Consider the following 23,970-nt stretch of genomic DNA (forward strand, 5'->3'; position numbering starts at 1 on the left):
AATAAGGATTTTACGGGTCCTACAGTACAAAATAAGAAAAGTATATCTCCAAGGAGCTATACAGAGTTATTCAACACTGACAGGAATATTTAAGAACTCTTTTCTCAAGATTAATGAAAAAGATCCAAATAAAGTTTATTTTAATTAACTTAATATCAAAGCAGAGAAAATATGCATCACATTTGCAAACTCAATCTTTAAAGATCTCCGTTTTATCATTTTGAAATGCTTCAGCATAAGAAATAAGAAGATATCTACACGTAGTGTTTATTTAATGGATAAGTTCAGCTGAACCGATAACAATGAACATTTTGTAATAGTTCAGTGATCTTGAAATGCTTCTTGTTATCTCAGCCTCTGACTGTATGGTAATAAGCAATGCCACCACAAAACATGTTTTCCAAGAAGCTGCCCAAATACTTCCCTAGTTGAGCTGTGAAGACACAAAGAAAATAAAAAACTTTTTTAAAAATCAACTGAAAATTTTCATTTTATAAATGCTGATCCAGATAATAGTTAATCCACTCATAATTTCTCAATATCTAATGCAGCATTCATCCCTGGTCTCAGTTTCACATTAAATACAAATGGTGAAAATGTCATAGGGTGACATAGGGTAAATTTTTTATAACTCATCCATTTGAATGTTATTTCATCTTGAAATTCAGCATTCAGTTTGATGGATGTCAATCATCCACCCCCACGCTCACAGCCCCCCTCTCAGCTCCGCCACTTTGCCCATTTTTGTATTTTCTGGGAGCGATGGCAGGCGTGACGCTGCCAAGATGGCGATGGTAGGAACCACCCAACGAGCTTCAGTTTTGCTCTTCTGAAATCTATGGGTGACGTCACGGAGGCTCGGTCCATCTTTCATATACAGTCTATGGGTAAAACCTATTAAGGCGTTCTATATGGTGATTTATTACCTCATCAATTAACTAATCTCAGCACTGTCTGACATATCTTTGAAAATATAAAAATACGTTTCAATAATATTTCCAGTTTAAATGATTTGGATTTCCCGTCTGTATAGGTTGATCTTTCCTTATTAGTGTAAAACACTTACACATTAGACCATAAAAAGGGGGGAATCTTTTGCAACATTAACCCCATTTTCAAAACAGCCAAGTTACATGATCAAGAGACCATCTCAATCTAAGATCTAATTTTGTACCTCTACTTTGTCAAAGACTCATATGCATGACATCTGGCTTAGTTTAAAATACACAGCATGTGGTCTGAAGCATACTGAATTTATGCCTTCACAAAAACACACCAGGGCTCAGCAAGAACACAGCTGCAAGACAAAAGATGCTAAACATCACAGTTGGAAGTGAAGGATCCAAAATGGAATTAATTCTGTCTGGTTTAGTTGTGGTGTAGTGTGATGTGGTTTTGACCTTGTCACAGTTAGCCGCTTCAGCACTTTGGCCCGGCAGGCAGGCCTTGGCTGCCGTGTCCCTGTAAGACGACACAGAGGGGACAGGACAGGAACGCGGATCTGTGTGAAAGCTAAGCACTGCCACTCACCTTGGACATCTGCTGAGCCGGCCAGGCTGGGATGGGAAAGGTTACCATGACAACAAAGAGTGCTAGTCAGGACATATGAGAGTTACTGAATATCTACAACTTCTTTCTGACCGCAACACCTACAGTCCAGGTTCAGCGAGGGCCCGTTGGTAGCAAAAAAAAAAAAAAAACGTGTAACTTTTGAATTATGCATGTGTTGCAGTCTCTTGATTAGACAACAGTCTGCCATAACTACAAATTCTCCAGGGAGACAGGAGAAAGAAGAATAAACAAGAAGATGCTGGTGAAGCAATTTGTTATATCAGTGGTTCACAGACAGCTGAGCACACAGCAAGACAAAGTGATCTGAAACCCAGCAAGTAATTTAAAGTAAAAACCAAGAAAAAGTAGCTGCCATTATATATCCAGCTTATAGGGTATATACATCTGTGTGGTCGCTGTCAAAGCACCACCTGTCTTAATAAAACCTACACTGTCTATTAGGGAAAAAAATGATAGTGTCCACATTTATATTGGAATTTTTTTTTTTTTTTACTTTATTAGTTACACCTGTTCAATTGCTGGTTAACACAAATAGCTACCCAGTTAACCACCTTTAAATACAAGGAACACTTCCAACCTTGAAGCAGATTGGCTACAGCACCAGAAGACAACACCGGGTGCCTCCTGTCAGCTAAGAACAGGAAACCGAGGCTACAGTTTACACAGACTCACCAACACTGGACAATAGAAGATGGAGAAATGTTGTCTGGTCTGATGAGTCTCCATTTCAGCTGCAACATTCAGATAATAGGGTCAGAATTTGGTGGAAACTACACAAAAGCATGGATCCATCCTGCCTCAATGGTTCAGGCTGCTGGTGGTGATGTAATGGTGTAGGGAATATTTTCTTTTCACACTTTAAACCCCTAGTACCAACTGAGCATGGTTTAAATACCGCAACCAATCTGAGGATTGCTGCTAACAATCCCTCCCATCCCTTTATGACCACAGTGCAGTCATCAGTCCTCTATTAGCTACTTCTAGCAGGATAATGAACCATGTCACAAAGCTCAAATCATCTCCAACTGCTTTCTTGAACATGACAATGAGTTCACTGGACTGCAATGGCCTCCAGTCTCCAGATCTCGATCCAATAGAGCATCTTTGGGATGTGGTGGAACAGGAGATTCCCATCATGGATGTGCAACTAACAAACCTGCAGCAACTGTGTGATGCTGTCATGTCAGTCTGGAGCAAAACCTCTGAGGAATGCTTTCAACAACTTGTTGAATCCATGCCATGAACAATTAAGACAGCTCTGAAGGCAAAAGGAGCCCAACCCGGTATGTCAATCTCAAATGTATTTCAATAGCACAATTAAACAAAATAAAGTTGACCAAAGTAATTTACAAGTTCATGTAAAAAGACAAGGCCCAATAAATTTAAACAAAAGCAAACAAATACAATCAAACTACAGAAACAAAACAAAACAAGAGACACTATAACAACATAACCTATTGGCCCTAAAGCCAAGGTAAAAAAAAAAGAGTTTTCAGACAAGATTTGAATGTCTGTAAAGACTCTGCAGTGCAAACAGTGAGCGGCAGATTATTCCAGAGTCTAAGACAACTTCGGTTCTCGAGGATTGCAGTCCTGCAGGTTTTAGATGTCTCCCTGCTCCAACATGGCTCTCCACAACAGCTTGTTGTCAAGTTTATCCCGAGCATTTTCACCCATTAATCTTTTCTTCTTTTAATGATCCCTCTGGCCACCCTGCTACAGAGTTATTCAATGTCCTGCCCTCAGAGAAACAATATCGCGCTAATAAATGCACTACATCTCTTCATACTAAAAGTTTTTTTTCCACAAGCTGTCATGACTATGAACAACGCACTTTGAAATACCTCTGACATGCACTTTACTGTTTTAGTTACTTCTTTTACTGTGATTTATTTATAATTAATGTTTCAATGTTATGTATTTTAGGTTGTGTCCATGTGTTGTATTTTTAGGCTTGTGTTTTGTATGTTTTGTCTGTTAAATGTTGACAGTGCACTTTGAGTTCCTTGCAACTGTTTTCCAATGTGGTTTCTTTTCTGCAAATGGCAAATAAACTGAACTGAGCTGAACTTTTATTTTTTTATTTGTTTTTTGAACCATCAATTTGATTCAGTTGTGGACAGGACACATCCAAAACAAGACTGCCCATCCCTGGTCTAGGGACTGCCACCCAAAAGCCCAATCCCCTCTCTTATTTTAAATGTGACCATGGTTGAACTACGGTTGGATGATCTCAGCTATCTTTTGAGACTATAAAAATGGAGCAGGTTAGATAAATTACTGGATGCCATACCATTTAAAACTGCTAACATTAATAAGGTATACCCGATAGGTGGCCATTAAATGCATGCAGCATGTTTTTTCTCTACAGTGACACAGTGATGAGCATATTAGTGTGGAAAGTCCTTAATAGGAAGAGGCTGAGTGAAGAAGCAGAAATCAACAGACACACACACACACATATGCAGGTGTACACAGCTAACACAGGGTTATTGTAACTGTGTCAACGCTGCACCTGTGAGGCTTCACTCCAGACCTGTATGACCTATGACCAAAAGGAATGTGTCCTGGGACCTATGAACATTCAAATGATATCTATGGGACAAAAGGGAGATTTTGTCTATTTCATGTCCCACACTAGTCCCTTAAACCACCAAACCATTAATAAAAACAAAACAGTACAGGCTTTCAAGTCTGTAACTTACTAATAAACATACATATGCACACAGCCTCCAATGAATGTCATTTTAATGTTGCTGACTGCTACAGCTTTGGAAATTCTTAGAATCTTTGTTAATAGTATAATAATAATAATAATAATAATAATAATAATAATAATAATAATAATAATAATAATAATAATAATAGGACACAGCTAAATATTAATAACCATTCCATAGATACCATAGGTAGATATCTTTTGTAAACACATCAGATTAAGACTGGAGAAAATACTCACTGACATTATACAAAAGTCACAATAATATGAATAAATGAATGAATAATGAATAAAAAGCATCCTCAAACAGGTCCAAGGTGATTAGTTTTGCTTTTCTTTTTTAAGGTTTTGTTTCCAGTTATCATAGCCCATGGGACAACTCAAAATTAGCTTTTCATCTGCTTGACAATTGGATGGAAATATGTGTGGTATTAATGTTGTTTTCCAGTTCACTAGTACAACTAAACAAGACAAAGAAATGGGGAAGATCGAGTTCAGCTACAAAATAACTGCAATTACATGTTGCTTCATTACTGCTATTACCTTAAGGGCTAATGAACTTTTGACATTGCCATCAAATCTCAGATTTTTACATTCTGATGTCACAAATCACATGTCTATCACATATGAATGGCCACTTCTCAATGACCTGGCCGAACATAACAGAACTCAGACTATATGGAGGCAGGAATTAATGTGTCATAGATCAGCTGGTAAAAATCACTATTCAGTATTTGAGCAGAAAAAAAGCATCTTGAGAAAATCACAACTGTGACTGTAGAGGACTGAACAAGAGGAAAATTTAGACAGCTTACACACATGCAGCTGTGTTTGGCCTCTTCACAATAGCAGGCACTACTTTGTTGCTTTCCACATAAATGTGTTTGTATATAAACAGTGGATACAGGTTGAGCTGGTATAGTGTGGACATAGCTTAAGAGAAATCAGGCATCTGCCTGTTTAAAGTGACTGAGATATAATCCATCTGACAAAGTAGGTTATAATCAGCAGTGATGTATAACCCCAATTCCAAAAGCAGCTAGGATGCTGTAAAAATGTAAATAAAAACAGAATCCAATGATTTACTAACCTCATAAACCCATATTTCATTCCCAATAGAACATAAACAACACATTAGATGCTGAAATTTAGTTTTACCATTTCTTGGAAAATATTAGCTCATTTTGAATTTGATAGAAGCAACACATCTAAAAAATTAATCAGGGGCTATAACAGAATGGAAAAGTAAAAAAAAAAGAAGCATTTCACAATTAATCAGGCTAATTGGCAACAGTTCAGTAACATGATTGGATATAAAAAGTTTCAGAGAGGCAGAGACTTTCAGATATTAATTTGAACAGAGCTTCACCAATCTGCAACAAACTTCACCTAAAAATTGTGAAGCAATTTCAGAAAAACATTCCTCATTGTAACATTGCAAAGACTTTGAAGATCCCACCATATACAGTTTATACTATAAACAAAAAAGTCAGAAAATTAAGTGGAATCTCTGTGCCCTGGGGACAACTGATCTTTGGGCCCTCAGGCAGCACTGCATTAAAAACATGATTCTCTACTGGAAATCCTTGTATGGGCTCTGGAGCACTGTTTGGGAACTATGGACAGAATGTAAGGAGGAGTAGGACCATCCAACTTGTTATCAGCACAGTTTTAAGTTTTACGTCATTTACTTAACTCTGATGGGGAAAAGGCCTTCATATGTGACAGAGGAAAAACCTCAAAGAGACACTGATCTAAAAGGAAGCAGGCATATCCAGCTTCCACCACAGCCCCCACTTTCCTTATGGATTTACAAGTTCAGCTCTGGCACTTATACAAACATACTACATCTATACACACACACAGCATATAGCTGCTGCCCCATTACTGAGCTGTTCAACCATGAAAAAAGACACTTTGATTTCATGGTAAAGCTGCTGTATGAGCTTTGCACACTACAAGCAATTACAGATAAACTGGTGCATCTTCCTTTTGCCATTAACAGATCGACAGATACAGCAGCTATTTTTACCTCTGCATAAAAGCAGAGACTGTTTTCACACTCCGCCAACTGGAACTGCGCCTTTCATTAAGAAAATCTATTTAGAGCTGAGCAGGGGAGAGGCAGAGGGGCAGGGAAAGATGAGTACTGATTAAATCTTTCAATGAAAATGTTTGAGACTGTCTGTTATTTTATCACCACACCGCCCAGGCATTTTTTAACAGCATGAGTGTAATTTGAGGCTCTTAACTACTTTTATCATCCTAAATTAAGACAACACCAGCTCAGTATCCCCACACAGTGTTTGTTGTTGAGTCATCCCCAAGACTCAGCTGGTGTCAATCACTGGTGCAGTGTTGGATGAGCAGGTCAGCAAACTGTGACCCCACCATCTGTGCATGCGTCAGTGGTAATTAAGCTGAGAAGCACATCGGTAAACTATAAATATCGTGGATAAAAGAGAGTGTGTGGAGTCCACACATAAACAAAATCCAAGCAACCAAAGGCCATCTAATGCATAAATATACCTTAATTTGTGGATTTAAAATGTACAAATAAGTATAAAAACAGGAAATAATTCAGTCATGAGTGCTAAAGTGGGTTGAATTCAAGGCTGTAAATGTTAACCAATATGCACAAGAGCGAAAAATCTCTATGCATATCAGTGGATCAAATAAAATGCGTCATAATCTCATTGATGGCCCAATTCCATCATGAAAATCCATGTGATTTTGTTGTATTTCCTTCACAGAATCAAAGCAATGCCAAAGTTAGTAACAAGAATCAACGCTGGAAGCCCTGCTCAGATCTGAAGGCAGCATATACACAATCATTGCTGGGAGGGAAGGTGTAAAACATGTCTGACCACCAACAGTGATGTGGTTTTCAAAGCTCCATCAAGTCTAATTACTAAAACTTATTTGAAATTTAGAAGAAAGAAAAAAAAACATGGGACATAACTGTATAGAGCACTGATTAACTACAGTATTGGCATGACAGCTTCAAACAAAGGTAAATCCCTGGATGCTAATACAGTAGGAACAAGCAACAGCAACACAAGATGAAAACATGGATAGAGATTAGCTCAGCAAGGTCAAAATAATTACATCGTCTGTTGGCTCATTTATTACTAAAGATTTGTGATCTTAAAGAGGAGATGACAGCAACACCTTTACATGTTACATCAGGTCTGGACTTTTAGCAGTTACATTAAGGCAGTTGTGAGGTCAGCTTTTTATTACTTAAAAACCATATCAATTAAAGGACTAAAGGATTTAAGAAAATGTGTCCATGCATTTATCTTTAGGAGGCTAGACTGCTGTAACGCTGTCCTTACAGGTCTCCGTAAAAAGTCCATCAGTCATCTGCTTCAAGGTTGGATGTGCTGTACTTTTAGAGATGGTATTCTGCATACCTCGGGTGGAACAAGTGGTTACTGGAGTTCCCATTCCCTCTTTCTCATTTCCATTCCCCTCTGACCTCTGACATCAACAAGGTAAACAATTGCTGCTCACTGGATATTTGCTCTTTTTCAGACCATTCTCTGCAAACCCTTGAAATAGTTGTGCGTGAAAATCTCCGAAGATCAGCAGTTTCTGAAATATTTAGCATGTCTGGCACTAACAACCACGCCACGTTCAAACTCACTTAAATCTCCTTTCTTCCTCATTCTGGTGCTCAGTTTGAACTTCAGCAAGTTGTCTTCACCATGTCTACATGACTAAATGTATGGAATTGCTGCCATGTGATTGGCTGATTAGCCATTTGTGTAAACAACCAGTTGAACAGGTGGACCTGAAAAAGTAAATGTGTATGCCACACTTTTATAATCAAAGTAATGAATATAGTGAAACAAGAGCAATCAAATATCTAATTTTTGGGTTAAATATCATCCCTGAAGTGTATCTTACCCCCGTGTATTTAGATGCATATTGAATTCTTATATTATAAATGAAAGATACAACCATCTACGGAAGCGTGGATCTGTTACCCAAATAAAAAAAGGGACCTTATTACAATATAACGTGATAGTTTTATTGTAAAAACATGAAACATAATGTCCCAGTTTTTTTTTTTTTTTTTGGGCACCACGCTTCCGTAACCATCGTTTCCTGTCATTTTCCAAAACACCTCCTGAAATTCTATCCATTATGGCATGTGTGATTCTTTCAAAACAATGCACATGAGACTTTCTAACCTCAGTAAAGAGATAACCCTACCAAAAACACCATCAAAGTACCATCAGCTGCAGTCTCTATGATCTCACTTTCCATTCCCCCTTGTTAAGTGGGTAGAACTGACAGGGCGTGGGAAGACATCCTAACCCTGCACGCACCAGTAAACACAGCTGAGGTTTCCCAGTTGGCTTACCCATTAAGTAACCTGGGTGGCGGACCAAAAAAGTGACATTGTGGCAGCTGTGTGAGAAGATGCTGCCTGAGAGAGAAAAAAAACACTCCCTAATTCTATTAAAGTACAGAAAAATGTAATTGTGATCATGGACGGTGTCTTGATCTATCGCAGTTTGTTTTCCTCACAATTGTACAACATTCCTAGAACACTTACAACACATCTAGCTGTGCTGTTTGCAGAGGGTTGCTGTGGGATAGTGTTACCAACTACGTCTTTCGTGTGCCAACAACCAAGAAATGAAAAGGGAAACACTTGCATGGAAAATATGCAGTTATGTGAAAGTGTTTAATCACTAAGCTCTTGTAGGTGCATGCCTGTGGGATTTCAACTTGACAGTGGGAGCAGGCTGTTAACACAGAGGAAGATGGGAACACACACATGCACAGACACACAGATGGGAATTCAGCCCACAACCAAAGACATGGTCACTGATAGTTTAAAGGAAAAAGTTTATTTCTAAGACATTCAGTAGTTTGTATATACTTATTTCTATATAAGTTCTTTGTCTACTTTGATTTGAGCCAGGTTTCCTATCTGTACAGCTCAGGACCTCCAATCCAAGACTTTGATAACACTGGGAAATTTCTTTCCCCGTCAAATAACGTGTCTTTACTGTTGCTGCAGCTCTTCATTAACAAAACAAAAAAGGCACAAATTAACCTTTGAATAACTTTTTGACCAGTGCTGATTTAGTGATGGTGCTAAAACAAGTTATAATTTCATCAAAGAACATAAGCTGAGAAGTACTTTGATTTCCCAGTTATTAAGTTATGCAGAGCTACGTCATCATGTCACTATGAAGTTCAAACATGTATTCTGAGTTTCTGTTGGGACCCAAAGTGCAGGGAAAACATCACTATCTGTTCTCACTAAATCAGCACTTATAGCCAGAAACTAACCTGGCTGAATGCGGGCGTGTGTTATGGTTCATCTAGGATTGAAAACTCCTGATTCTTGTCATTGTGCTCTCAGGAGTGATCCCTAACTGTTATAGGAAGGTTTTGCACTCTTCATATTAGAGCACCTTATAAATTCACTATTATTACATTAGGGTACAAGATCGCCACAGAGGTTCAAAACTTGTCTTTATAAGGCTTAAATTGTAAAAATCAGTACTCACTAATACAACAAAAGCAGCACCTTTGAGGGTTTTATTTTTATGCAAGGACTCACTTGTAAATGGTGACTGGGGATACTGTTTTATGCAAGTTATTACCCAGCATTCATTAACACAAATATCTACTATACATCACAGCCTTAAACAGGAGTAAAGTAAGAGAAACACTGTCCTTCCTCCCTTGTTTCAACTTTGCATCCTTATTCAAATAGAGTTATTGTTTTTCAAATTAAAAGGTGCAGCATGTAACAAAATCAAATGTCAAAATGTAATATATCCTCAAAAAGCTGCATTTCTATTGGAATATAATCACTTTACATAACTAATGTTTTTATTTTCTTAGAATGAGCCATTTATACCTACATGGCAGCTACCATATTTGTGTCACCATTTTTCTACGGTGTCTCTGAACAGACAAACATTTCTGTGTGTGAAGTGAGCTTTAAAACTCAAGTACAGGCTGTTTTTGAAAGGTGTTAGAGCACCATTTGGGATGAGTAAGAGCTGGGATATACTTGCTGTGAACACAAGCGTACACATCAACGTTTCACTACGTTTGTGTATGTACTTGCTGCAAACGATGGAAGCATGACACAGCAAAAACGTTTAATAGTGGAGGTTGCAGTCAGGGGCAATGTGTTGCCAACTGTTAAGCCACAAGTGTATATCACTGTACAGGTAGGAAAAATCATAGAGGTGGCAGTAGTAGATGGTCTTCAAAACTATCCACCATTGTGTTTACCTCGGAACTGTCGTGTTCATGCTCTTGTTCGCGTGAGCATCTTTAGCATTCAAGTCAATATGCAACTTGCACACACACCACGTTACTTCGCATCAAGAAAGCAGACTTCGTGCTAAATGAACGGCAGGAACGTGTGGCAGCCATGATACATGCATGGACACATTGCTAGCAGTAACTATATCCCAGCCCTAACACCTTAAAAGGCTCATAGAAGAAGACGGTACACTTGTACAGAGTTGAAGTACCTGTAGTGCAGAAACTGGATCAGCTGGCAGATGAAAACATGTTTATGTCAGGAAGAATTTTGACCACTGACAGCCACCATCCATTCATAAGTGGGCTTGGCATTTTAAGTAATTTCTGTGCCCATCTTTACCAATAGATGTCAGTAAGTCTTACACACTGTACCTTTAAGCAGATTAAATGCCATACTGGCTCTGGAGTATTAAATATGGTGGTCATTTGTTCTGGTTGGTCTCCATTATCCCACCCCCAGTCCCTAAAATGTAAGCCTAATGTAAGCATTTCTTTGCTCTGGTGTAGTGAAGAGTTGGTACTAGTGTAGTACCAGTTTTTTGGGGGGGCTTTGCCAAATAAAACAGATAAAAACTGGTTCAGAGACTCTGGTTCCAAACCAGCTCTGAATATGCTTTGGTGGAAAGAAAAGATAACAGGTGGGAGCCAAAAGAGCCAGGATTTGTTTTTACTCAGCTTAGATACGTAAAAATACCGTAAACGTTTTTCACACTCTTGGCCGCAGTCATGCAAGAAAATTCATCAGATGTGTCTTCACGAGGAGCACAAAACAAATGTGTTTGCACATTTTAGGGTGTGATGTAAACATCCTTAATCTGTGTTATCAGATAAATCCGACACATAAACTGTGGTCCATCCTCAAATCCCCAGAAATCCTGAAAAAACACAACATGAAGGGGCACTTTTGCAAGTGTGCTTTTCAGTCAGCTCAGAAAAACAGTCTAAAAAAAGACACGGCTTCTTTTCTGGGATGATGCAGAAAATTTGTGGGATCAGGCTACAATGACAGCAGCCTTTCCAGATTTGTGTGTACACATGCATGCGTGTGTGTAAATGACAAACAGAGGCTGGGATGCATTAAGTGGAAAAAGAGCATCAGTTCAGCTGCAAACCAGTGTCTGTGCTCCATCTACTTGTTTGTTTCAGATGATGGAGAACATGAATCAAAGCATTCTGAGGTTTGCTCTCTAACTTCCTGTACACAGAGGAGGGCAGTACTTATACAGCAACAAAATCCTCTCCAGGGACAGGAGAGAAGAGAGAAGGGGAATGTGAACAGAGCGACACAGCACTTTGATTCCAGCCCCTGATGATCTGAAACTCCGATACAATTGTGCAGAGTCACATGGGAGCTGGTAAAAATGATATGCATACAGAACTTTAAGCCAAAGCATGAGTGAGGAGGGGATTATCCTCTCCTTACTCAGTTGTGTTAACATCTTTGATGTGATGGACAGAACAGAATGTGCTCTGCATTTGACCAGATGGAGATGTCTGTATAACACAAAATATGAAGTGCTCTCTTCATCTGTACACATCTTGGTTTATACTTTATTCAGCTAGGTTATTTAGTACTAATTATTATATTATATTCACTTTAAGGTCTGATTGTTGCTTATGGGATGTGTGGGAAGGTAAATAGAGGTACGCTTGAAAGAATAAGTCTAGGATACCTCTGTCTCAGGCCACAAATAGCATTCTGACAGATGATCAGAATGCTTTATGTAGCTGGAGCCCATCTTCATAGAGAGGACTGAGGTGTAAGGAGATGTATAATGTTAGTTGTCCCTATGAGCGTATCCATACTCTGGAATCAATACTTTGATATTTCCCTGTCAAAATATTGGATTCAATATTTTTTAAAAAATCAAAATACCAGTGTTGATAGAAAATAGGCCATTGGTTTTCACTTCTGAGTTTTACATGTCAAAACGTAGCCTGATGTAAACCGTGTCACATGATTATTGTGGCCAATCATATGTCATGATGATGATGATGACAGTGTTTGTGACAATGATGTTGTGTTATTATATTTTACTAGTTTGAAACCAGGTTTTTGAGCACTCTTATTTAAATTTTAGAAATGTACCTAATTTTATATGAATTTGTAGTCTAATTATTATCATTTTTAAAATATTTATTTTCATCTTTTTATTTAATTTACTCATATATTTTATTATAACTTCAAATAACTTTATAGTGTGAACATTTCTTTCAAGAATCTGAGTTTTATTGATTTTATTGATTGTATTATTGTCCTTGCAATTAAGATCCTAATGCACAAGATTTTTATCCAATTGTGTAATTTTCTTTTAAGGGGCAAAAAGTATCAACAGCGGTGTCAATATTGGCATTGGTTTCTGTCTAGAATGGTACCACATACCAGTGGTTTCACACTGAAAGCCTATAGGTACATCTCAAAAATTATGATATCATGAAAAATACTTTTTGTCACTTATTTCAAAAAGTGAAACCTATATCTTATATAGATTCATGACACAGAGTGAAATATTTCAGGACTTTATTTTCTGAAACTGTGATGAACAGATCATGAAAACTCAAAATTCGGCGTCTCAAAAAATTATAATATTGTGAAAAAGTTCAATACTGGAAAGTTATGGGGTCACAACCTACACCTGCAGAGGTTTCCTGAGCCTTTAAATGGTCTCTCAGTCTCAGTCAGTAGGTTAAACAATCAAAGAAAGAAGAAAGACTCCTGAGTTCACAGATGTCCAGAAAACAGTTACTGACACACTCCACAAGGAGGGTAAGCCATAAAAGTTCATTGCTAAAGAAATTGATTGTTCACAGAGTGCTGTATCCAAGCATATTCATAGAAAGTTGAGTGGAAGGAAAAAGTGAGGCAGAAAAAGGTGCACCAACAATAGGGATGACCGCAGCCTTGAGAGGATCATCAGACAAAAAAAGCCTAATTCAACCCACCACTGTGAAATTTTACAGAAATACCATCTTTTAAGTTTTGACAATTTAAAATTTTTAAATATGCTTGCCTCATCTATAAATCTCTTCATGGACTGGCCCCTTCTCCCTGGACAAATTTAAGGACAGTAACCTTAGGACCAGATCTGCTTCTACAGGGGACTGTGAGGTGCCATTTAGACAAACGGCTACAGGACAAAACACTATTTCTGTTAGGGGTTTCATGAAGTGGAATAATCTTCCAATAACTGTACGAGTGAGTTCTGCCTTTATTGCTGATTTAATTTTCCAGCAGGATTTGGCACCTGCCCACACTGCCAAAAATACCAGAAGCTGGTTCAATGACCATGGTGTTACTGTGCTTGATTGGCAGCACACTTACCTGACCTGAACCCTGTAGAGAATATCTATGGGGTATTGTCAAGAAGAAGAGGAGAGACACCAGACCCAACAATGCAAATGACCTGAAGGGTTTTATCAAAGCAACCTGGGCTTCCATTCCACCTGAGCAGTGCCACAGGCTGATTGCTTCCATGCCACGCTGCATCGATGCAGTAACTCAAGCAAAAAGAGGCAAAGTACTGAGTGCATATGAATAAACATTTTTAGAAGCCTGACATTTACGATTAAAATGTTCATTTTTATTAATCTTATGTAATGTTTAAATTTTCTGAGACACTGATTTTTTGGGATTTGGATTTTAATGTTCTGTGAGCCATTATCATTACAATTCCAAGAAATAAACGCTTGAAATATTCCACTCATGAATCTATATAATATATATGTTTCACTTTCTGAAATGACTGACAAAAAATATTGACCTTTTTCATGATATTCAAATTGTTTTAGATGTATCTATATATCTTATTTCTGTCAAGACTTTTAATAATCAAATTAAAGGGAAATAATTCTACATGCTAAGCTGAACTTTGCAGTGTGAACTATTTATGTTCATGAGTTTTATTCATGTTATATATTGCCCTTGCAATAATGATATTAATGCACAATGTCTAATTCTGCGCTTTTCACTTAAAGGGCAAAGAGTACTGGTATTGGTATTTGTACTGGTACTGTTATTGGTATCAGTAGCTGTGTTTCCATTACAGTATTTCGCTAAATAAAAGTGATATTTCTAACATTTTCATAAAGTGCAATTGTGATTTGCTTATGCTTGTCTCAAAGATTAAGCCATGCAAGTCTAAGTACACATGGCCGGTACAGTGAAACTGCGAAAGGCTCATTAAATCAGTTATGATTTGGATTTGCTCCTCCATGAGCCGCCACCTTATCGTGGTGGAGGAGTTTGTGTGTCCTGATGATCCTAGCAGCTATGTTGTCGGGGGCGCATGCCCCTGGTAGGGTCACCCATGGCAAACAGGTGTCTAGGGGAGGGACCAGACGAAGCGCGGCTCACACAACCCTTATGATGATAAAAAAACAAGGACCAAGGTTTCCCTTGTCCGGACGTGGGTCACCGGGGCCCCCCTCTGGAGCCAGGCCTGGAGGTGGGGCACGGAGGCGAGCGCCTGGTGGCCGGGCCTTTGCCCATGGGGCCCGGTCGGGCTCAGCCCGAAAGGGAGACATGGGCCTCTCCTCCCGTGGGCTCACCACCTACGGGAGGGGCCATGGGGGTCGGGTGCATTGTGAGCTGGGCGGCTGCCAGAGGCGGGGACCCTGGCGGTCTGATCCTCGGCTGCGAAAGCTAGCTCTAGGGATGTGGAATGTCACCTCTCTGGCGGGAAAGGAGCCTGAGCTGGTGCGCGAGGTTGAGCGGTTCCGGCTAGATATAGTTGGACTCCCCTCCACTCATGGCTTGGGCTCTGGAACAACTGCCCTCGAGAGGGGCTGGACCCTCTTCCATTCTGAAGTTGCTCCCGGTGAGAGGCGCCGAGCAGGTGTAGGCCTGCTCATTGCCCCCCAACTCGGCGCCTGTACGTTGTGGTTTACCCCGGTGGACGAAAGGGTAGCCTCCCTCCGCCTTCGGGTGGGGGGACGGGTCCTGACTGTTGTTTGTGCCTATGCACCAAATAGCAGTTCAGAGTACCCACCCTTTTTGGAGTCCTTGGGGGTGGTGTTGGAGAGCACTCCTTCTGGGGACTCCCTCGTTCTGCTGGGGGACTTCAATGCTCACGTGGGCAATGACAGCGAGACCTGGAGTGGCATGATTGGGAGGAACGGCCCCCCTGATCTGAATCCGAGTGGTGTTTTGTTGTTGGACTTCTGTGCTTGTCATGGATTGTCCATAACGAACACCTTGTTCAGACATAAGAGTGTCCACATGTGCACTTGGCACCAGGACACTCTAGGCCGCAGTTCGATGATCGACTTTGTAGTCGTGTCACCGGACTTGCGGCCGCATGTCCTGGACACTCAGGTGAAGAGAGGGGCGGAGCTGTCAACTGATCACCACCTGGTGGCGAGTTGGCTCAGATGGTGGGGGAGGATGCCGGTCAGGCCTGGCAGGCCCAAACGTGTTGTAAGGGTCTGCTGGGAACGTCAGGCAGAGTCCCATGTCAGAACGAGTTTCAACTCCCATCTCCGGCAGAGCTTCAACCATGTCCCGGGTGAGGCGGGGGACATTGAGTCTGAATGTGTTCCGTGCCTCTATTGTCGAGGCGGCCAGCCGCAGCTGTGGCCGTATGGTCGTCGGTGCCTGTCGTGGCGGTAACCCCCGAACTCGTTGGTGGACACCGGCAGTAAGGGATGCCGTCAAGCTGAAGAAGGAGTCCTATCGGGCCTTTTTGGCCTGTGGGATTCCAGAGGCAGCTCATGGGTATCGGCGGGCTAAGCGGCGTGATGCTTCGGCAGTCGCTAAGGCAAAAGCTCGGGCGTGGGAGGAGTTTGGAGAGGCCATGGAGAATGACTTCCGGACGGCTTCAAGGAGATTCTGGTCCACCATCCGGCGGCTCAGGAGGGGAAAGCAGTGCTCCGTCAACGCTGTGTACAGTGGGGATGGGGGGCTGCTGACCTCGACTCGAGACGTTGTGAGGCGGTGGAGGGAATACTTCGAAGACCTCCTCAATCCCACCAACACGTCTTCTGATGAGGAAGCAGAGTCTGGGGTAGCTGGTGCTGGCTCGCCTATCTCTGGGGCTGAGGTCGCTGAGGTGGTTAAAAATCTCCTTGGTGGCAAGGCCCCGGGGGTGGATGAGGTCCGCCCCGAGTTCCTTAAGGCTCTGGATGCTGTAGGGCTGTCTTGGTTGACACGCCTCTGCAGCATTGCGTGGACATCGGGGACAGTCCCCCTGGACTGGCAGACTGGGGTGGTGGTCCCCCTCTTCAAAAAGGGGACCGGAGGGTGTGATCCAACTACAGGGGGATCACACTCCTCAGCCTCCCCGGTAAGGTCTATTCAGGGGTGCTGCAGAGGAGGGTCCGTCGGATAGTCGAACCTCGGATTGAGGAGGAGCAGTGTGGTTTTCGTCCCGGTCATGGAACAGTGGACCAGCTCTACAACCTCTTTGGGGTCTTTGAGGGGGCATGGGAGTTTGCCCAACCAATCTACATGTGTTTTGTGGATTTGGAGAAAGCATTTGACCGTGTTCCCCGGGGACTCCTGTGGGGGGTACTCTGGGAGTATGGAGTGCCGGACTCGCTTGTAAGAACTGTCCGGTCCCTGTACGACCGGTGTCAGAGCTTGGTCCGCATTGCCGGCAGTAAATCAGAATTGTTTCCAGTGCGGGTTGGACTCCACCAAGGCTGTTCTCTGTCACCAATTCTGTTCATAACTTTTATGGACAGAATTTCTAGGCGCAGCCGAGTTGTGGAGGGGATTCGGTTCGGTGGCCTCAGGATTGGGTCTCTGCTCTTTGCGGATGACGTGGTTCTGTTGGCTTCATCGGGACGTGATCTTCAGCTCTCACTGGAGCGATTTGCAGCCAAGTGTGAAGCGGCTGGGATGAGAATCAGCACCTCCAAGTCCGAGACCATGGTCCTCAGCTGGAAAAGGGTGGAGTGCTCTCTCCGGGTCTGCGATGGGGTCCTGCCCCAAGTGGAGGAGTTTACATATCTCGGGGTCTTGTTCACGAGTGAGGGAAGGATGGAGCGGGAGATCGACAGGCGGATCGGTGTGGCGTCCGCAGTGATGCGGGCTCTGCATTGGTCTGTCGTGGTAAAGAGAGAGCTGAGCCAAAAGGCAAAGCTCTCGATTTACCGGTCGATCTACGTTCCTACCCTCACCTATGGTCATGAGCTGTGGGTAATGACCGAAAGATCGAGATCTCGAATACAAGCGGCCGAAATGAGTTTCCTCCGCAGGGTGGCCGGGCTCTACCTTAGAGATAGGGTGAGAAGCTCGGTGATCCGGGAGGGGCTCAGAGTAGAGCCGAAGCTCCTCCACATCGAGAGGAGCCAGATGAGGTGGCTCGGGCATCTGGTTAGGATGCCTCCTGGATGCCTCCCTGGTGAGGTGTTCCAGGCACGTCCCACCGGAAGGAGGCCCCGGGGCAGACCCAGGACACGTTGGACAGACTACATCTCTCGGCTGACCTGGGAACACCTCGGGATCCCTTCGGATGAGCTGGTGAATGTGGCCGGGGAGAGGGAAGTCTGGGTTTCCCTGCTTAGGCAGCTGCCCCCGCAACCCGACTCCAGATAAGCGGAAGAAAATGGATGGATGGATGGATGGCAATTGCGATTTGCAGGTGTTTCCATTGAATGGTGTTTAGCGCACTAGCCATTATTCTCGTAAAATTTCGTCATGCGAGACTCCGCTTTGAGGAAGATAGATATTTCTAAATCTTTGTAAAACTCTTGCATTTCGCCGTTGTTTGCCAACAAGGATGAAGATTATATATATTTTTTTCTTTAATTATTTGTCAAAAGATTTCCATCTCCTCCTGCGCCATCTCTAGTTGAAATGAACTGGTCACGTGACCCGCTACGTCACGTCCGGTGAAGTGTAAATATGTGAAAAGTGTTTCCATTACACTTTTGCGATATACTTCTATATCGACACATCTGAAAAAACCATGTCATGAGAGCATAAAAACTTTTTAGCGATATTTTCAAAATGTAGGTGTTTCCATTACCATTTTTTATTGCAATATTTAGCTTTTACGCAACTCTAGGGGTAATGGAAACGCACCTACTATCAGTATGGATGAAAAAGTATCAAACTTTTGGCATCAAATTGAAAGAAAAAAATTTCCTCATGTTCCCCCAATTTCCACCAGGTGCATGTGTGCCATGCTACTGCTGCGATGCAGCTTCCACAGCTTTTCGCAGCCATATTAGTCAATGGTTTGGCTCATACTGGGCGCGCCGCGGTGTGTCAGAACCGTCCGAGAAGCACCTTGTTGCCGCTCTCCACTAAATACACGCCAAGTTTATTTTTGACAGAACACGCGCCCAGAACGCCTCAAACTCAACAGTTCAGATAGGGTCAGACAGGAAATCAGACATGGGAGCAGTGTAAACGCTTCTGGTAATTTTCAAAATAAAAGCCCCGTGCAGATTTGTTCTCACTAAACTATGTAAACATTAAGCCTTAAATCTGCCAGGGTTTCTCAGTGTTTTTTCTTTTTCTTTTTTTTTCTTTTTTTTTTCCATCATGGATAGTGAGATGTTTATCCTGGAAGTGGAAAATCACAAGATTCTCCAACTCTGTGATTTCGTGATCTTGTGGATCCAGCTAGGTGGACTGCACCCGCGGGCACTCCGCACCTGACAGGCACCCAGTGTGGATTGATGTGCCACGGAGTTCGGAACAAAACCGCGGCACAGCCGTAATGTGGTGTGCACGCACCCAGTGGAAATTGGGGGTTAGCCCATGTTTGATATCTCCGTCTGGACCTTCATCAATCAAATTAAAAGAAAATAGAAACAAATCAAACAATTGTCATATATGGCAATATTGCTATTTAAATATTAGTTACTTTGTGACTGCCTTCAAATAAACAAGGATGTATACCTGACATTGGACTTAAAAGCTAAGATAAACTTTGCAGTGTGCATGTTTGGACAAATCAGAGTCCAGATCTTGCTCTTTTTTTTCCGGCAGAATTTATCTTTTGTCCCTCATTCACTAACACAGGTTGCCAGAATAGATTAAAACCCTTCTTTTCCTGGCCAATCAGTCCTCTTGTCGCTTCACAGAAGCTTGGGGTCTTCAAGGTCAGCCCCTTGACAAATGGGGCAACTCATTGAGAGTGCGAAGGAGGAACGGAGAGTAAAAGAAAAGAAAGGATATTTGTTGCTGCTTGAGCAGACAGCAACCTCCCTATTTGGACAAATGCACTTTTTTTTTTGACCAAGTCCCACTTGAGGAAGCTCAAAGCTGTGCAGCACGCATAATAACAGCAGCCTGAGAGGCCCCACTTAATGCCTGTCCATAGAAAATACTCCATCACAAATACACATTCACAGTCACAACATAATCCCGTGGGACCTCCGTCTCCCCCCTGAAAGAGTGAGCCTGACACGAGCCTCAGACTTAACCCATAAAACCCCAGCTAACCTCTACACACACACATTCACACACATAACTGCATACAATTACCCACATTAGAAAGTAGGGGGGGCCTGGGCCAAGCAGGTGCTGCAGCAGTACCACACAACGATAGCTGCGCATGCATAAGTGCATGTGCATGTGATGTTAGGGGGTTCGTTTGCCGTCTGTCAGTACAGCCTACTGCTTGCATGATTAGCCAGTCTCTGTTTCTCTTCTCCTGGGGTTTCTTGGCTGTTTGTGTATGTGTGTGACTGCACACTGATATGTGTGTCTGACTCATAGATCAATGCATCCAGTATTACATATCATTCTAATGTCATTATTGGGTTGCCATCAGTGAGCGACCCACCCACAGCCTCCAGCGTCCTCCTAGTCAGATGCTTTCGACTCTAAAAGAGTTTGTTTTGACAGAAATGCTGGACTAGTTATTAAGTCATGAGTGTTACTTAGCATGTGAGGGTTTAAAGCTGCAAAATGACAATCTGGGGCTTTTTATTTTTACAATGTTGAATGGGACAGTTGAGTCAGTTAATTCAGCAAATTAAGCTAATGACTTTCTACAAAACAATTCATTTTAATGAGGATATGCAAACAATAAAGGGCATTGTGCAAGCCAGGATGCTTTAAGCAGCACAGATCAGCAGAAATGGCAAACATGGAAAAAGTGAATAAACTCAAGATTTCAGGAGTTAAATTTTAGTACCTTTAATTTACTATATTTAACTTTCTGACTTTAAAAGTATGTGTTTTTGATTCATTTTGATGGTGACATTATGTACATTCCTGGAACAGTTGTTGCCCAGCAGTGTCCTAAGGCTAAGAAACTGCACTTTACAACTTTTTTAAACAAGCTGCATCACTTTACAGCAGCATTTTGCTTTACAGCACCACGTCACATGTGAGCAACTGGATATCAACATACTGGCCATTATTTCAAGGTGCACCATGCTGGATTCATCAAAGAAATGCAAAGTGACAATAATGGAGGAAGACACAAAAAAAAGAAAAAAACTTAGAGGTAAGATGCAAGATGGATTCCAAATTGGCCGTCTTTAAGGAGCATGTCACTGAAAAAATTTGCCAAAGTTCAATAGTGCAGTTTTAAGCACTACTACTGAACTAGCTAATGCTAATTAGGCATCCATCTTGCATCCTATCTGTTCTCTGAGTGCTCTCCAGCCAGTAAAAGTCAGTCCAATCTTTTCTTATCTCTGGCTCTGCCATTTTCTCTCTTTGTTTTTCTCTCTTTTCTAATAATGTCCTTTGCATTTATTTGCTGAATCAGCTATAGTACACTTTCAAAATGGCAAGTGTGTTGATATCCAGTTACTGTCGTGTGGTGCAATGCCATAAAGTGAAAACACAGCTGTCACATGATGCCTCAGGCTGGAAAAAAGTTGTGAAGCGCACTCTCTCCGCCTTGGAGAATATGCATAATAAATGTCAGTGTACTATGAGTCAGAAGCACAAAGCTTTAAGTTCAGAAAGTTATTCAGCATTGTTTTAAGGTACTTTCTTCAGCTGTCAATTAGGGTGCTGTATTTCTTTGTACAGGTCTAAGTCCCTTTTAAAATACAGAGCAATAGTCTTCAGTCACCCCTAACTTCTTTACATAGTGCAGAAAAATGAGAAATGAAGCAATTTATTGAAACTTCATCAAATAATAAATGGAAATATGAGATCTGAAGGGAAAAAAATAATTTGTTTCACTCTAACATGAATGCAAGTCAATATTTACTATGACTACTTCTATTCTTTAACACAAGCTTTAACAGGCTTCCTTGTAGAAAAGAAGATCTGTTGCCACTGATTTTCAGTCCAGTTCTTGTGTCATTTGGCAAACTTCAGCCTTTTTTCTCTGTTCTCTTCCTTAAGAATGGCTTTGTGACAGAGACCTTTTCTGATGAGGCTTCAGTGAACAGTGGATGGATCAACTTCTAGATGAAAGTCTCATGACTGGACTCAAAATGACTGAAAAAGCAGCCAACGTCTGAGGAAAAAACTTTAAAACCCTGGAGACCAATTGCTCCAGACAACTTTAAAGATTCTATGGAAGTCTGGCTGCACGGAAGCAAATTCTGAAAAAATTAGGAGCGCCTTGAGACATTGGCACAATGCTATAATTACAAGATTAAATTCACCAAACATCACATTATTTCTCTCTAACAATAATACTGTAATCCACAAATATTCTTCCTGCTTCCTGACCTCTGTGCTGATAATATCTGTGTTGGTCTGAACTCATTAAGTCAAAGGCCATTCATAGTTTACACACAGAAGGGCTAAAGAGTGAAGCATGCAAATACAGAGATTAAAGCCACTTAAGCTTGGCATACATACCTTGTCAAATAGTGACTTCCATTGCTGAGACAAGGAAAGAGAAGAAAAGAGCATGTGAAGAAGTGAGTTGGAGAAAAATAAATTGAGAAACAGGTGCCAGAGAGGGGACCTGTTTCACTAAAGGGCCATTTCCTGTCTTAAATGCAACCTTGTAATTATATGCAATCATTTAGGGTGGATCATTATGTTAGGTAGGTCCTGGCATAATGATTGGCACGTGTGTGTGTGCGCGTGTTTAGTATTAAAAAAAAAGTTCTGATATGAGAATAAATAAGTTACAGAAGAGTTTAAAATTTAATTCGTGCACCCAGGACTCTTGTTTTGGATTAATTTCTTCTAATTACTTGTAAATAATATGTCATGAAATTAAACACCGCCATACGTAACTGTGTTGACTTACTACATCCTCTGGAGCAATTGGAAGGACGTCGGTACTTTCCAAAACCTCGATCTCCTCGCCCTCCGCGTTAGCCGCCACCGCCGGAGAGATGTTGACCGGTGCCTCCCGGGTTCCGCCAGTCATCCTCGGGCTGCTCTTCTCCATACATCCACGGAGAGCAGCGACTAGATCCTTTTATGACTAACTCTACATGCTGTATAGTTTACTCCCATCTCGCTTGGGCAATAAATCGTTACACGTGTGCGTATTCCAGGAATTCCAAGAGCAAAGAAATCTTCATCCACAGAAAAAAAAGTTGACGAACTTCAGGAACTGAGTAATAATTTAGTATCTCTCCAAATGGCGTCATCCGGACTTTACAACAGCACAGGAGAGACAGATGTTTGTGAAGCTGGCGCGGAGCCACGAAATGGGGCAATGTTCCAAGTTTGGGAGGCTGGAATTACTCTTTTTAAAAAAAAAAAAAAAAACCTAGAAAGACACGACGCAGGAGGAGCTGAGCGAAGACCCATCCGAAAGAAACAATTACATCATCATTCAGCGTGACAACAGGACAGAGGTGACAAACCGCTCCGGCTGACGCACCTTGGTCTCATGTGGCTTTTCCTTGCACCGCAGCCGGTGAAAGTCGTCTCAAACAGCGTGCGCACATGGCAAACTCGATGAGAGAAGTTCGGGCATGTGCCAATTTTTTTGGTGCGTCATGACACTTGGCACGCGCTGTTTTCTGCCTGCCGGTGGTGCAAAGCGAGCTCGTTCGTCTGGTTTGTCCGCGGCGTACACGGATAGGCAAAAGCCTCAGTGGAATTACTGAAAGGTGTGTGTAGGGGGGCACCGACTGAGTCTGCTGGTTGGTCCGGCTTTAGAAGACGGAACGACTCCGCTCCGTGCGCCTACAGTCCTCCGAGGCATGCAGGGAGATGGAGAGAGGGAGGGTGGGGGAGGAGAAATGAGGGAGGCAGAGAGGGAGAGAGCGAGAGAAGCAGGTTTTTTTGGCCGACGGTGAAGGGAGATCACCAGCTATTCTTGCTGAGGGTTTCGAGGAACTCTGGGTGTCATTGGGTGTCAAAAACCATATTATTTAATATTTGCTGCTGCACTACAGCTTGTTCTCTGATCTCGTGTTATAAACGACAACTGATTCAGTTCCGTAGGACATCATAAAAAATAAATAAATGCTTTGCTTAAAATCAGAAAACAGAGAGTACCCAAAGATGTGGGATTAGCTCCTAATAATTT

General features: G+C 41.8%; 1 protein-coding gene across 2 annotated transcripts in view; it reads right to left on the bottom strand.

Annotated features, from left to right (window-relative positions):
- The window catches only part of rhbdl3 (rhomboid, veinlet-like 3 (Drosophila)), an 86,589-nt gene extending 62,966 nt beyond the window's left edge, over positions 1-23,623 (bottom strand). For both annotated transcript variants that reach the window (XM_041982997.1, XM_041982996.1), the window contains exons 1-2: positions 22,732-23,623; positions 22,332-22,355 (exon numbers count right to left, since the gene is read on the bottom strand). In XM_041982997.1, the coding sequence (XP_041838931.1) occupies positions 22,332-22,355; positions 22,732-22,875 (168 nt within the window). In that variant the 5' untranslated portion in view covers positions 22,876-23,623. The remainder of the gene's footprint in view (positions 1-22,331; positions 22,356-22,731) is intronic.
- Between the last annotated feature and the right edge of the window lie 347 nt (positions 23,624-23,970).

This window comes from Melanotaenia boesemani, chromosome 4 (assembly GCF_017639745.1).
Source record: "Melanotaenia boesemani isolate fMelBoe1 chromosome 4, fMelBoe1.pri, whole genome shotgun sequence".
NCBI classification, from domain to species: Eukaryota; Metazoa; Chordata; class Actinopteri; order Atheriniformes; family Melanotaeniidae; genus Melanotaenia; species Melanotaenia boesemani.